The 15,680-nt window shown below is 38.0% G+C and overlaps 1 protein-coding gene across 1 annotated transcript in view; it reads left to right on the top strand.

The window, feature by feature from the left end:
- The window catches only part of SEL1L2 (SEL1L2 adaptor subunit of SYVN1 ubiquitin ligase), a 110,664-nt gene that overhangs the window by 66,551 nt on the left and 28,433 nt on the right, over positions 1-15,680 (top strand). Inside the window, exons 5-10 of the mRNA XM_064572802.1 lie at positions 1,828-1,881; positions 2,321-2,380; positions 2,471-2,552; positions 3,769-3,923; positions 4,607-4,663; positions 12,120-12,188. Coding sequence (XP_064428872.1) covers positions 1,828-1,881; positions 2,321-2,380; positions 2,471-2,552; positions 3,769-3,923; positions 4,607-4,663; positions 12,120-12,188 — 477 coding nt within the window. The remainder of the gene's footprint in view (positions 1-1,827; positions 1,882-2,320; positions 2,381-2,470; positions 2,553-3,768; positions 3,924-4,606; positions 4,664-12,119; positions 12,189-15,680) is intronic.

The raw sequence follows: 15,680 nt of genomic DNA on the forward strand, positions 1-15,680 counted from the left end.
TTTTGGTAGCATTTTGAGTTATTTTGGATTTTTTGTATGGTGATTTATAGATCTCCATTTCTTTAGGGTTGGGGTGTTTTTAGATTTACTATGTTCCTTTGATTGCACCATATTTACCTGTTTCTTCATGTGCCTTGTTAATTTTTGTTGTGGTTATGCATTTGGAAATATAGCCACCTCTCCATCTTTACAGATTGGCTCTATACAGGGAAGACTTTCACAATCAGCATAGTTAGAGATTCTGGGGGGCTTTCAAATCATTTTTGGGGTGTGTGCCTTCTCTGGGCTTGTGTTTGTAATTTCCCAGTTAGAGAGATTTGTTGGTCTTTTTCAGGAGCTTGTTGTCTTTTGCTCCCTTTAGTGTGTGTTGGTGATACTACAGGTTCTCTGGTGTTGCAACAAGCTGCTAAGTTCCCTTTTCTTCTTGTGGCCCCAAGCATCTAAAGCATGCCAGTTCTGTCAGTGCTCCAAGTCAGAGGAGATAGAAACAAGTATTTTGAGCAGCTTCCCAAAAGCCAGAATATTGGGCCCTAATTCCAGTCTCTTCTTTCCCTTCCAAGGGAGAAGCTACAAGCTGAGCACTTTCTGCTGATTGTGCCAAGTTGTGCTGGCTTCTGTGATATACTACACATTCTCCAGTGCTGCAACAAGTGGCTGAGCTCTCTTTTGTTCTCAGCTGCCCCCCAGGAATCCAAAGTATACAGGTTCTTCATTAGTACTCTGAGTCAGGCAAGACAGAAATCAGACTCATGGGCAGTCCTCCCAAAAGCTGGAACATTGGACCTAAGTTCCACTCTTCTCTTTCCCTCCCAAGAGAAAAGCCCTGAATTGGGCTTTTTCTCCCCATCACACTGAGCTGTGCTGGCCTGGGGAAGGAGCAATTGCAGGTTAAATAAATTGGCTTTTCTTATTTGTTTCAGTGGATTGTTCTTTCTTTGCTTTGAGTTTTTATGGGTTACTATGATTTCTTAACTGGTTTCCAGAGTTCTCATAAAGACTTTTTGGACTGTATATTGTTGCTAAGTCAATGTCTCTATAGGGGAACAAGATCTGGGGTTGCCTATTCCACCATCTTGCTATGTGATCAGACTTTCACTTTTATTCAATATAGTTCTTCCTGTTTGGATTTTTTATATCCATCATATTTTCTTTTTTTCTAGTTTAAGTTCAATTAGTCAACATATAGTACATCATTAGTTTTAGATGTAGTGTTCAATGATCATCATATCTTCTCTTAAAAACATGAAGAAAGGGGCGCCTGGGTGGCTCAGTCGGTTAGGCGTCTGCCTTCGGCTGAGGTCATGGTCCCAGGGTCCTGGGATTGAGCCCTACATCAGGTTCCCCGTTCAGAGGGGAATCTGCTTCTCCCTTTCCCTCTGCCTCTGACTGCCAATAACCCTGCTTGTGTGCTTGCTCTCTCTTTCTGTCATAATAAATAAATCTTTAAAAATAAATAAATAAAAATATGAAGAAAAATATTCAAATTTAAATTTAAAAATGTTGAAGGAAAAAAGTGTTTTCCATTGACAAGAATAGCAAGCATATAAAAAGCATTGGTTTATAATGTTTTATTATTATAATTTGTACTAAAGGTCAGTAAATGTTAGCCTATTTTTACATGTATTATACAAAACTCCCACTATTACCTTTTCCAAATTCTTACAGACTTAGCAAAAATGTAAAAAGGCATTTTGTTATAGGATAAGAAATAAAGTAACAATACAAATTATTATGGAGCAGACATTTAAAATATCTTTTACCAATGTAAATAAGAATAATTGTGAAATAAATGGATTTATTTAGTTTTCCTTTTCTTTTGGGCTTTAGGCATTAGGATTTTTGTCTTCTTATGGAATAGGAATGGAATACAATCAAGCCAAGGTAAGGTCATTCTATTTTTTTCTGGAACAAAACTGAATTTTTTAAAAAGGGACATTGAATAGTCTCCTCTTTAGGCAAAGGAGCTCACTTGACAGTGGTGGCTAAAAGCACCAGCTCAATAGTCAGAAGTTTAAGGTTAAAATACCATAAGTTTCTTAATGTCCCATATTTCAGGTTTGTCATGATAGATAATATCTACTTCATAGGTATTTTGTGATAATTAAATGAAATGTCTATACAGTGCCCTTTTCAAAGACTCCAGAGCTCACTAAACCCTCCAAAAATGTCAGCCATTTTTACAGATTAAGAGGACAAAATTTGCAATTTATTTTGGAGTAGTTCAAGGTTCATTGCTGGATTAGGAATAAAAAAGCAATGATTGGTTTGAGCTTTAAATTTAGATGGTGGATATAGATACAGATTTTTTTTTTAACTTTAGGCACTGATATATTACACCTTTGGAAGTGCTGGAGGAAGCATGATGTCCCAGATGATTTTGGTATGTAAATTAAATAATTCCTGGGCCTAAAAGGTGTGTTATAAATACGACACTGTCAGAATATTAAGAGTATATATGCCTGTGTTTTAGGGATACAGATATTTGTCAGGAATCAATGTTCTACAGAATTGTGAAGTTGCCCTAAATCATTACAAGAAGGTGGCAGATTATAGTGAGTAATCCACATAATTTATTTTAAGATAAATAGACTTGCTGAGCAATTAGAAGAATAAATCAATGCCAGTTGGTATATTTTTGAATGTTTATGTTTTTTAAATGACTATGCTTTTTAACATTTGTTATAATTCTTTTAATACAATGTAGAGTCTTCTGATTTCTTAATAGTTACTTTTCAAAGGCTTTAAATGGATGTGCTTATCTTTTATTTTTGTCAGAATATGTCCCTATGTCCTTGTGCTGTGCTTTCCTTCAACTGAGAATTTGAATGTAGCATCAGTAAATATTAAACAGTTTTTCTAATTCTAACACTTAGTATATGGGATGGTTTGTTAAAAATTCCTGAAGAAAAGGATGTAAGATACATACACTATCAATCTCTATCACTGCACTTGAGAATAATTCAAGTTAATCATTATTCTATTACCCTATCCTTTGTCTACAAAGAATAGAGCATGAGATTAATATATGTTTCTAGAATCATTTTCAAAATCATATGTAACATTTCATCTTACACATCACTGAACCAGACTACATAATAGATTTTTAAATAAGAGTCTTCCAAGAAGTGAATAAGGTAAGGTCCATATGGTTAATTTCTGTAGTCAGAATAATATCTAAATACACATTTTGGCATTATTAGGATCTGAGAAAGAAAAGAGGAAAATAACTGCTTTTTAAATTAAGATGCTATATATAACAAGATTATTTCATATGCTTAATGAAACTGGAATTACTATATATATATGTATATATCTCAAACTGCATACTCTGTTAGATTTACTCAAACATATTTATCTTTATATTTATTTTCAGACTATTCATAGGAAGTAATTAAGGAGCAATTATTATTCTTATATTGTAGTTTCAATCTTAGAAAAAGTCAGTGGTAGAAGAGGTCAGTTGCCTGCTCCTAACATCTGTCTTCTTTCCTTGAGCCTGCTTGGCCAAGCTCTTCAGTAGGCTCTGATATATGTTGATACAATTTTTGTAAGGATTGCAAAAAATAATGAGGTTTCTTGCACTTTTCTCAGAACCAAATAAACAAAAATCAGTAAATTTCTATCTCCTAACAGTAGATGTCTTTTTTTCTGTTAGTAGACTAGATCTCTGCACAATTTAAGTAGAATCAGCCTGTTTTCTCTAAATTGACTGTTATCTCTTGCAACCTTGTGTATTCCAGCTATTCTCTGGTTTGTTTCTGTTCACAGTTGCTGACAAATTGGAAAAAAGTGAGGGTATTCCAGTGGAAAAAGTGAGACTAACTGAGAGACCTGAAAATCTGAGTTCTAACAGTGAGATTTTGGATTGGGACATATACCAATACTACAAATTTTTGGCAGAAAGAGGAGATGTTCAGATACAAGTAATGTATACAGACGAATTTGGATTTTTAGAACATGCAAATTACAAGGGGTTTGGTTGTCTGAGTCCTAAAAAGGTTAACAATGAATGCTCCATCCTGAATGTGAACAAGAAGAGACATCCGCTCCTCTTTTCTTGTTCCCTGTTTCTATAGCCTATGGGAGAGCCACCTGTCATAGTAATGGCAATTTTTTCTTTTGCATTTATTCCTAAAAATTTTACTTTTAAAAAACCTAGATTTTAAGTGTAGGAAAAAAGCACCATCCTGTGTTGAGTATGAATGAACTCTTAACCATCATTCAGAAGTGTTATATCTTTGAGAATGGGAATGGGACAGCATTTGTGTGACCTTTGAGAGCTAAGAGTAAAGGCTGCTAGGTTTATGTTTCCACGTGTTGCTGTATACCAGCAGGCCAGCTTCCTGCCACTGAGGAAGCCAGATGCCCAGCATCAGTCACTTACCCAATAAAAGATATAGCCTGGAATGTTTTTTCTGCCTCTTTTTTAGACATGCCAACTGTATCAAACTGAAACAGTATACTATAATAAAACACCAAGTAAATGTTTTCTTCATTTTTTCACCATTTTTATACATTTATTTTTCAAATTGAGTATAATTGGCTTATTTTCTTCATTTAAATTAATGCTATTGCTAAAATAATTTTCAAAAATTGTTATTCCTAGGTATCTCTTGGACAATTACATCTAATTGGGAGGAAAGGTCTGGATCAGGATTACTACGTAAGTCAGTCTCAAGATTCAGTCATGTGGGGTAGAGAGGAGAGTGGTGAGGGAGGATGGGGTGAGGGAGGCAAAAAGGGAGGGGGGGGCATGGAAAAGTTGCTGGGGAGAGCCCATTGCTACTTCCTTGGTCAGATCAGCTTTCTAGCTTTTGAGGAAGAACAAAGTTCACCAGAGGAAGCACTTTTCCTATCTACCTCTAAATACTAAGGAGTAGAGGCTTCTGAAAGAGAATTTGGGGCCAGGGAGTTTCCATGTTCCCCTTGAACCTAGCCTCTTCCCTCCCTAACTGGGCTTAGGTGAAGTAGATACCCTCACCTGCCAGCCTTGGACACACCCACTCCCCAAAAGCCAGCTGTGGAGAGTCCACCTGGGAGTTTCTTGCTAAGGGGTCTGAGGACCAGCCTCAGACTGCCTAGAATATAATTAGAAATATTATTAAACATCTTTATAAATTTGCAAAGCTCCTTTCAATCATTTTGCTTAACCTTACCTTATCCCAGTGAGGTCAGAAGATTAATTAACAATTCAAATTTATAGTGGAGGAAAAAGCAAAAAACTTGACCTACACAAGATCTCAGTAAGTTACCAGAGCCAGGGGATCAGGTCTTGTCTAGAGTCTAATTGTGGTTTCAAGGCCATAGATCCCCTCAGATCTGAGGAAGTAACTGGGATTCTTTTTTAAAGATGATTTTGCAGCCCTTGCCATTTTATAGGAGCCATGTGCTCACAGCCTCAAAGGAACACATACCCTATTTCAACATAGTCCCAATAGCTAAGCAATAGAAATAACTACTTTAATAAGGTGGTTACATAAAAGAGTTGATCTGTTGTTACTGTTCATTTCACTTTGTATTGTTTTTATGAGTGTAACTTATGTTTTATATGAGGTACAGTATACATAGGCTAAATGTCAAAGTTAATTTTATAAAATGTGACAAAACAGATAGCACTTGAAATAAGCACATGCATCTTAAGACAGCTCAGTTGAAGGTGTTCAGATTTTATTAATTCTCCTCATAACCAAGGTTCTAGCTTCTTAGATGGGAAGCTCTAGATTCACGATATTACTCCCGTATCAGATTTCAGCCTGCAATGAGTTTCTCATGTTAAATAACAGATGCATAAACTAGGAAGAATTACCCATTTTCCATAAACATGAAATTCTGTTGAGTACGAAGGCACCCAAACCTCAGCTGTAGGGAAAATCCATCAATCTTTGCAGAGTACATAAAAACTCCACAAAGCTAAATACTCCTGGGCACCTCCAGCCACTGTGAACACCAGATGGGAGCTGCCTCCAGATGAGGATGAAGTACAATCTCAGGGCTGGCAGTGAAGGGGTCTGGTGCTGTAGTGGCAACAGCCAGGCACTTGGGCAACATCAAGGAGCCCATTCAGGCTCTCCTACAGGCTCATTCACAGAGGTTTTATTATCTCTATCTTACAGATGAGGAGCTGAGGCTGTAGGGATGAAGTAAATTGTTTCAAGTATCACAGCTGACTAGTAATGTTGTTAAGAATCAGAATTTGAAATCTGGGCTTCAGCATTCAAAGCCTGTGCTCTTTCCATTAAACCTTGCTTCCTTTTAACCTGGCGGGGAGGGGGCGGGTAGGATACAGCCAAAATCTAGTTTCCTCATTTATAATGCAAAAAGAAGGAATGATATAATTCGTCAGGTTTCTTTAGCTCTAACTTTCAAATGGTTGGCTTGGGCTCCATGCTTCCCATCCAGATATCACCAAAAGCCATCAGAGTGGTTCAGGCACATGCTGGGGGGAGCACAGGCTTGTCCTTCCAGCTTTCCTCAACCTAATAAACCCAAACCTGCCTGGAGAGCTCTAGTTAAGTTTTCAAACCTTAAGACTGATTGGCTTAGAAATAAGTCAATCAGAGAAAGACATGTATCATATGATCTCACTGATATGAGGAATTCTTAATCTCAGGAAACAAACTGAGGGTTGCTGGAGTGGTGGGGGGTGGGAGGGATGGGGTGGCTGGGTGATAGACATTGGGGAAAGTATGTGCTATGGTGAGCGCTGTGACTTTTGTAAGACTGTTGAATCACAGACCTGTACTTCTGAAACAAATAATACATTATATGTTTAAAAAAAAAAAAAAAAAGAAGAAGATAGAAGGAAGGGAAAAATGAAGGGGGTGCGAATCGGAGGGGGAGACGAACCATGAGAGGCTATGGACTCTGAGAAACAAAATGAGGGTTCTAGAGGGGAGGGGGGGGGAATGGGTCAACCCGGTGATGGGTGTTAAGGAGGGCACGTATTGAATGGAGCACTGGGTGTTATACGCAAACAATGAATCATGGAACACTACATCAAAAACTAATGATGTAATATATGGTGACTAACATAACATAATAAAATTTTAAAAAATTTCAACATTAAAAAAAAGACTGATTGGCTTTTGTATATGTTAGTTTAGGCTGCCTCATAAACCACTCCCCAATTTAGATGGCTTAAAACAACAACCATTTATTTAATTCATGATTTTGTCAGGTTAGCAGTTTTGGCTGGGCTCAGCTGAGTAATTCTTCTGGTCTCAGCCAGGCTCAACCAATCTTGACTAGGCTTGCTCATGCATCTGTAGAGTCCTGGCCAGGGCTGGCTGGTTTATGATGGCCTCATCTGTGACCTAGGATGACTAGGACTCTCCACATGCTCCCTTCCTCCAGCCAACTGTGCCCAAGCTTTTCACATGGCAGCCCAGGGTTCTAAGAAGACAAGCACGAAAGTCTCTTATGGCCTAGGGTTGGAACTCACAAATCACTTCTACCACATTCTTTTGGCCAAAGCAAATTACAAGGCCAGCCAACATTGAAGGGGCAGGGGAAAAGGACTTCTCTTAATAGGCACAACTGTGAAGTATTGTGGTCATTTTTGCACCTTACCACAGCTTAGGATCAACTTGAAGTGGCATGGGAGTGAGAGAAGTTAAAAGGAAAAACCTAGTTTCTGAAAGGCTGTTACTACAACTCTTCCCACGGCTGGCCTCTCATCTTTCTGAGTCTTACTTCCTTAGAGAGGATTTTCTTGATCATCTCTCCTCTCCACCACTTATCCTATCACAGTGTTTATTTTCCTTTTCCCATATCACCCCCTGAATCATATAGATCTTGACTTGTTTACTATCTGTCTCCCCACAATGGAATGTAAGTTCTTGTTTGTCTTGCTCATTCCTGTGTATCCTATACTCTGATAGTACTGGGTACATATTAGGTAGTTGGTATTTAGTGAATGAATGAATGAATGAGTGATAGCATCCTAAGCATTATATGTTGGTCCTCAGCCTGAGAACCACCACTTGAGCCAGTATGCCAATGCTTCAGTCCACCAAAGAAAATTATTAGTGTAAGGTTCTTTATAATTGTAAGTAATGCCCAGTTTACTGCCCAGCAAATCAAGTATTAAAATACTGGGAAAAAACTAGTTTGCCTTTTTTTTTCTTCTCATTGTTTGATTAAATTAATCTCTCATGAATTATCACTATAGGCAACATTTTCACCTCTCCCTCCCCCACTACCAAATTTTAATTATTGAAAAATATTGTATATGCAATCCTAGATTACATTATCTTGAATTTCTACACATATATTTTAATGTAATTTGCATTCCTAAATTTATACAGGCTCAGAATAAATTGGATTAGGAAAGCTGGGTATTTGAGCGCGTATTATTAAAGTGGATATCGCAGGGTGGGAGGGATGGGGGTGATGGACATTGGGAAAGGTATGTGCTATGGTGAGTGCTGTGAATTGTGTAAGACTGATGAATCACAGACCTTACCCTTGAAACAAATAATACATTATATGTTAATAAAAAAAATAAAGTGGATATGGCATAATTAAATTAAACCTAGCAGAGGCATAATACCAGATATGTAAGGGCAACTGCTTTGTCTACCCTGACACTCATTAAAAAGACAAGAGATAATTTCATCCCTTTTCAGAATGATTTACAGATTTTGAGATAAAAGAAGTATTCATAAATATTTTTAAAGTAATACATTTTCTTGGCATTTCATTCTAGGGGAAATGTTACAAACTGATTAAACCTAGGAATTTTCTCGAACCAATGAAAAATCATGCTCATTGTTTTAAGAAGATATGTGTTTAAATAATAACATTTCACTTTGCATAATACCTGGGACATACTATATTTCATCCTATCTACAACACCATCAATTATAAGATACCTTATTTTATGTTCTATTGAGAAAGAAAAAACACTGCCAATATAAATTATATGATGCCATTGATAGTAAGAAGTGTCCTGATTAAAGTGTGTGTGGGGGTACATGTTAGAATCAGTAAAATATGACAGTAGGTGCTCAATAAATATTTAAAGGAAGGATGGATGGTGTCTTAGTCTGTTTTAGCAGCTATAACCAAAATACCATAGTCTGGGTGGCTTATAAACAACAGAAACTTTTATTTCTCACATTTCCAGAGGCTAGAAGTTTGAGATCAGAGTGTCAGCATGGTTGGATAGGGCCCTCTTCTAGTTTATGGACTTCTCATTGTATCCTTACATAACAATAAGAATGAGCTAGCTCTCTGAGGCCTCCTTTATAAAGGCACTAATCCCATTCATGAAAGCTCTGTGCCAGTCACCTTCCAAAGGTCCCACCTCCTAATACCATCACTTTGGGTATTAGGTTTTCAACTTATGAATTTTGAAGGGACACAAATATGCAGACCACAGCAGATGGATGGATGGATGGGAAGATGGATGGATGGGTAGATGGATGGATTGACAGATGGATGAATGGATACTTAACTCTTTGAAAGCAAAGACTCATCAAAGTAACGTGCATGATAACTTTCACATAGTGTTTAGTAAATGTTCATACAATTAAAGCAATAGCACTAAAGGCAGGTTAACTTAAAGACAAATAAAAGAGAACTGAAATGTCAAGTAAACCGTGAAAGTGGAAGGGTGTAGAAGGGGAAATTAGAGAAAGCTTCAATTCCTTTGTCTTTATGGGATCATCATATTGAAAGATGGGGAAAACTCCAGGATTCTTATTTTCTTCTGATTCTTATTTGCTTATTCTCTTTTAACCATTCAAATATAGTTTCTCAGAGTGACAATTTTTTCCCAAGATTTTCTATTGCCAAATATTTTGAGAGCCAAATTCTGAAACTGGACTTTGAAAATTATTTCACAGAATCACAGGATGAGCGACTATAAAGCTTAAAATCCAGTTGCCCTGTTTTAGAGATTTATAAACTTATCCTTCCATTCCCTCACTCATGCAGTCATTCCAGAAATATTTCCTAAGTGCCAGATACACAGTTAGACACTGTGCTAAGTACAGGGGATTCAGACATTTAAATCTATGGATGTTACCATGATAGTTGCCTATAGGTATATTTGGGTCTTGGCTCAGAAGAGGCATTCATAAGAAATACCTTCAGTTTCTATATTAATGGGGTCTGATAAATGTGATTGGTAAATCATACATTTGATTTGTTTACTGATAGATGATTGATAAATCATACATTGCTACAATTTCCTCCTATCCAATTGACACTTAGGTTATTCTGGACATTTTGGACATCATTTGTTGTTTTAAGATTCCCTTACGCTCATAAATTTCCAACAGCTTCTATTTTCTACCAAAGAAAATAGAAGCCTTGGCCTAGTATTCAAGACTGCTAAAATATGGCCCCATCATATTCTTGCAAGTCTTAGCTTTTGGGTATTCTACTTCAGCCATACTGAAGTAATTAGTATTTCCTAGACACACCTTGGACATTTCTATCTCCATTCCTTACTCATGTTATTCCTCAGCCTATGATGCCCTCTGCACTGGTGAATTCTCTCCATTTTTTGTGAGACCTTTGTCATTTGAGTCTCTTTCTTGACTCCGTGAAGGCAGAGTACTAAGTGCATGGAAACTGGAATCAGGATGCTTATGGAACTCTAGTACCAGCTGCTTGACTTTGAGTGTCAGAAAATTGGCTCAGATATTAATAGTACCTTCTTTAGTGCTGTTGTGAAGATTAGGTAAGACAAAGATTGTAAAACACATATGTATAATTGTTATGCCATACCTCTCTAATTCTTTTTGGTGTTCCTTTGTTCCCAACTCTCATCTACTGTCATTGCTATTTGCATATATGCCTTTCTTCTCAGCAGTATTGGTAGACAGCAAATGTAGGGATGGTATTTTTTATTCATTTGTGACACACCTATAATAACTTAACATACTACCATATACATAGCTCTTTTCAATCAAGTTTCTGAAAGAATAAATGAAGACTAGAAGAGGTGGATGGATGCATGGGTGTATGGTTTGGTGAGGTACAGCCCTGGTGGCATTTATATTTAGTTATGTCCACAAGGCAGACTGACTTTAGAACAAGGGTGTGGCTCCCAAATAAATTGGCAATATTTCTGGAATAAATTTACATATAAAAGAACTACTCACATTTCTTCCTTAAACCTTCCCTTCTCTTTGAGGAGGAGCAGATCCTTGCACATCAACCTAGTCAAGGCTTTTTAAAGAACAGAAGAGTTGTGTCCTAAAAAGTCACTTCAGAGAGTGTCTTCATTCCTCATTCCTGTGGTGGATTTCTTTTAATGCTTCATGTGGTTTCTGAGGAGAACTTCTAAGAGGTCAAGATGAGGCCTAGGGAATGGTCCGTAAGGGTCAGGTCAGCCCTTATATGTTCTAGACTGAGCATTTTTTTTTTTTTATTTGACAGAGACATAGAGAGAGAGAGAGCAAGTAGGCAGAGAGGCAGGCAGAGGGAGAGGGAGAAGCAGGCTTCCTGCGGAGCAGGGAGCCTGATGAGGGACTCAATCCCAGGACCCCAGGATCATGACCTGAGCCGAAGGCAGCCGCTTAACCGACTGCGCCACCCAGACGCCCCTAGACTGAGCATTTCAATTAATGTTATGACCTAAAGAGAATCAGAGGCTTGGCTGGCCTCCTTCATTTTGATTTAGAAAGAATTGGCCTGAAGTTTACCTCTGTAAAAAGACCTGGTCTCAGCAGGCAGCCAGATGTGTCTTGTTTTATTCACTCTGCCTTATAAACATTAGGAAGCTACATATCCAATTCTACCAAATTGTACAAACCGTCTTATAAAATAAGTACATAGTGTCAACATCGAAGCATACTTTTCAAAATAATAGACTATGTAGTTCTCGAGCTGGGATCCATCTGTCCTCCACAAAGCCACATGCCCATCATGCCTTTCCACATGCGAAAAACCAAGCCCTCACATTTTAAATTTATATATGTGAACCATATATAGCTCCCACTCTTCCGGTTTATGTTTGAAATAGCATTTGAAATAGTACCTTAAACAGTGTGCGCATTTCATAGATACTTTTTGAATGCATGTTAAATGAAATAAAGTTTGGTCTGAAATGCTATTTTGTAGGATATGTTTGTGACTGTCAATAATACTGTCCCTTTTCTCTCCAGAAAGCATTATACTACTTCTTAAAGGCAGCAAAGGCTGGGAGTGCAAATGCCATGGCATTTATTGGAAAGGTACATGCTTCATCTTTTTTTTTTTTTAATTTTGTTATGTTATGTTAATCACTATACATCATTAGTTTTTTTTTTTTTTAAGATTTTATTTATTTATTTGACAGAGAGAGAGATTGCGAGAGCAGGAACACAAGCAGGGGGAATGGGAGAGGGAGAAGCAGACTTCTTGCCGAGCAGGGAGCCTGATGCGGGACTCGATCCCAGGACCCTGGGATCATGACCTGAGCCGAAGGCAGATGCTTAATGACTGAGCCACCCAGGCACCTGCATCATTAGTTTTAGATGTAGTGTTCCATGATTCATTGTTTGCATATAACACGCAGTGCTCCATGCAGTACGTGCCCTCTTTAATACCCATCAACAGACTAACCCATCCCCCCATCCCCCTCCCCTCTAGAACTCTCAGTTTGTTTCTCAGAGTCCATAGTCTCTCATGGTTCATCTCCTCCTCCGATTTCCCCCCTTTCATTTTTCCCTTCCTGCTATCTTCTTTTTTTTTTTTTTTAACATATACTGTATTATTTGTTTCAGAGGTACAGGTCTGAGATTCAACAGTCTTACACAATTCATAGCGCTCACCATAGCACATACCCTCCCCAATGTCTATCACCCAGCCACCCCATCCCTCCCACCCCCACCACTCCAGCAACTCTGTTTGTTTCCTGAGATTAAGAATTCCTCATATCAGTGAGATCATATGATACATGTCTTTCTCTGATTGATATATTTCGCTCAGCATAATACCCTCCAGTTCCATCGATGTCATTGCAAATGGCAAGATTTCATTCCTTTTGATGGCTGCATAATATTCCATTGTATATATATACCACTTCTTCTTTATCCATTCATCTGTCAATGGGACATCTTGGCTCTTTCCATAGTTTGGCTCTTCTGGACATTGCTGCTATAAACATCGGGGTGCACGTACCCCTTCGGATCACTACATTTGTATCCTTGGAGTAAATACCCAGTAGTGCAATTGCTGGATCATATGGTAGCTCTATTTTCAAATTTTGAGGAACCTCCATACTGTTTTCCAGAGTGGTTGCACCAGCTTGCATTCCCACCAACAGTGTAAGAGGGTTCCCCTTTCTCTGCAACCCTGCCAAGATCTGTCATTTCCTGACTTGTTGATTTTAACCATTCTGACTGGTGTGAGGTAGTATCACATTGAGGTTTTGATTTGGATTTCCCTGATGCCGAGCGATGTTGAACACTTTTTGATGTGTCTGCTGGCCATTTGGATGTCTTCTTTGGAAAAATGTCTGTTCATGTCTTCTGCCCATTTCTTGATTGGATCATTTGTTCTTTGGGTGTTGAGTTTGATAAGTTCTTTATCGATTTTGGATACTAGCCCTTTATCTGATATGTCATTTGCAAGTATCTTCTCTCAATCTGTCGGTTATCTCTTAGTTTTGTTGACTATTTCTTTTGCTGTGCAAAAGCTTTTTATCTTGATGAAGTCCCAATAGTTCATTTTTGCCTTTGCCTCCCTTGCCTTTGGTAATGTTTCTAGGAAGCAGTGACTGTGGCTGAGGTCAAAGAGGTTGCTGCCTGTGTTCTCCTTTAGGATGTTGACGGACTCCTGTCTCACATTGAGATCTTTCAACCATTTGGAGTCTATTTTTGTGTGTGGTGTAAGGAAATGGTGCAGTTTCATTCTTCTGCATGTGGCTGTCCAATTTTCCCAGCACCATTTGTTGAAGAGACTGTCTTTTTCCCATTGGACATTCTTTCCTGCTTGTCAAAGATGAGTTGACCATAGAGTTGAGGGTCCATTTCTGGGCTCTCTATTCTGTTCCATTGATCTTTGTGTCTGTTTTTGTGCCAGTACCATACTGTCTTGAGGATGACAGCTTTGTAATAGAGCTTGAAGTCCGGAATTGTGATGCCGCCAGCTTTGCTTTTATTTTTCAACATTCCTCTGGCTATGCGGGGTCTTTTCTGGTTCCATACAAATTTTAGGATTATTTGTTCCATTTCTTTGAAAAAATGGATGGTATTTTGAGGGCGATTGCATTGAATATGTAGATTGCTCTAGGTAGCATTGACATCTTCACAATATTTGTTCTTCCAATCCATGAGCATGGAACGTTTTTCCATTTCTTTGTGTCTTCCTCAGTTTCTTTCATGAGTATTTTATAGTTTTCTGAGTACAGATCCTTTGCCTCTTTGGTTAGATTTATTCCTAGGTGTCTTATGGTTTTGGGTGCAATTGTAAATGGGATCGACTCCTTAATTTCTCTTTCTTCTGCTTGTTGTTGGTATAGGAATGCCACTGATTTCTGCACATTGATTTTATATCCTGCCACTTGACTGAATTCCTGTATGAGTTCTAGCAGTTTAGGGGTGGAGTGTTTTGGGTTTTCCACATAAAGTATCATATCATCTGCAAAGAGTGAGAGTTTCACTTCTTCTTTGCTGATTCAGGTGCTTTTTATTTCTTTTTGTTGTCTGATTGCTGTGGCTAGGACTTTTAGTAATATGTTAATAGCAGTGGTGATAGTGGACATCCCTGCTGTGTTCCTGACATTAGGGGGAAAGCTCTCAGTTTTTCCCCATTGAGAATGATATTCACTGTAGGTTTTTCATAGATGGCTTTTATGATATTGAGGTATGTACCCTCTATCCCTATACTCTGAAGAGTTTTGATCAAGAAAGGATGCTGTACTTTGTCAGGTGCTTTTTCTGCATCTTTTGAGAGGATCATATGGTTCTGTTCTTTCCTTTATTAATGTATTGTATCACATTGATTGATTTGTAGATGTTGAACCAACCTTGCAGCCCAGGGATAAACCCCACTTGGTCGTATTGAATAATCCTTTGAATGTACTGTTGGATCCTATTGGCTAGTATTTTGGTGAGAATTTTTGCATCCATGTTCATCAGGGATATTGGTCTGTAATTCTCCTTTTTGATGGGGTCTTTGTCTGGTTTTGGGATCAAGGTACTGGTGGCCTCAAAAAACGAGTTTGGAAGTTTTCCTTCCATTTCTATTTTTTGGAACAGTTTCAGAAGAATGGGTATTAATTCTTCTTGAAATGTTTGGTAGAATTTCCCTGGGAAGCCATCTGGCCCTGGGCTTTTGTTTGTTGGGAGATTTTTTTATGACTGCTTCAATTTCCTTAGTGGTTATAGGTCTCTTCAGGTTTTCTATTTCTTCCTGGTTCAGTTTTGGTAATTTACACTTCTCTAGGAATGCTTCCATTTCTTCCAGATTATCTAATTTGCTGCCACAGAGTTGCTCATAATGTGTTCTTATAATTGTTTGTATTTCTTTGGTGTTCGTTGTGATCTCTCCTCTTTCATTCATGACTTTATTTATTTGGGCCATTTCTCTTTTCTTTTTGATAAGTCTGGCCAGGGGTTTATCAATCTTGTTAATTCTTTCAGAGAACCAGCTCCTAGTTTTGTTGATCTGTTCTACTGTTCTTTTGATTTCTATTTCATTGATTTCTGCTCTGATCTTTTTGGTTTCTCTTCTCCTGCTGG

Source organism: Mirounga angustirostris, unplaced genomic scaffold (genome assembly GCF_029215605.1).
Source record: "Mirounga angustirostris isolate CCGP_5_RB_7025 unplaced genomic scaffold, mMirAng1.0.hap1 SCAF_10, whole genome shotgun sequence".
Classification (NCBI taxonomy): Eukaryota; Metazoa; Chordata; class Mammalia; order Carnivora; family Phocidae; genus Mirounga; species Mirounga angustirostris.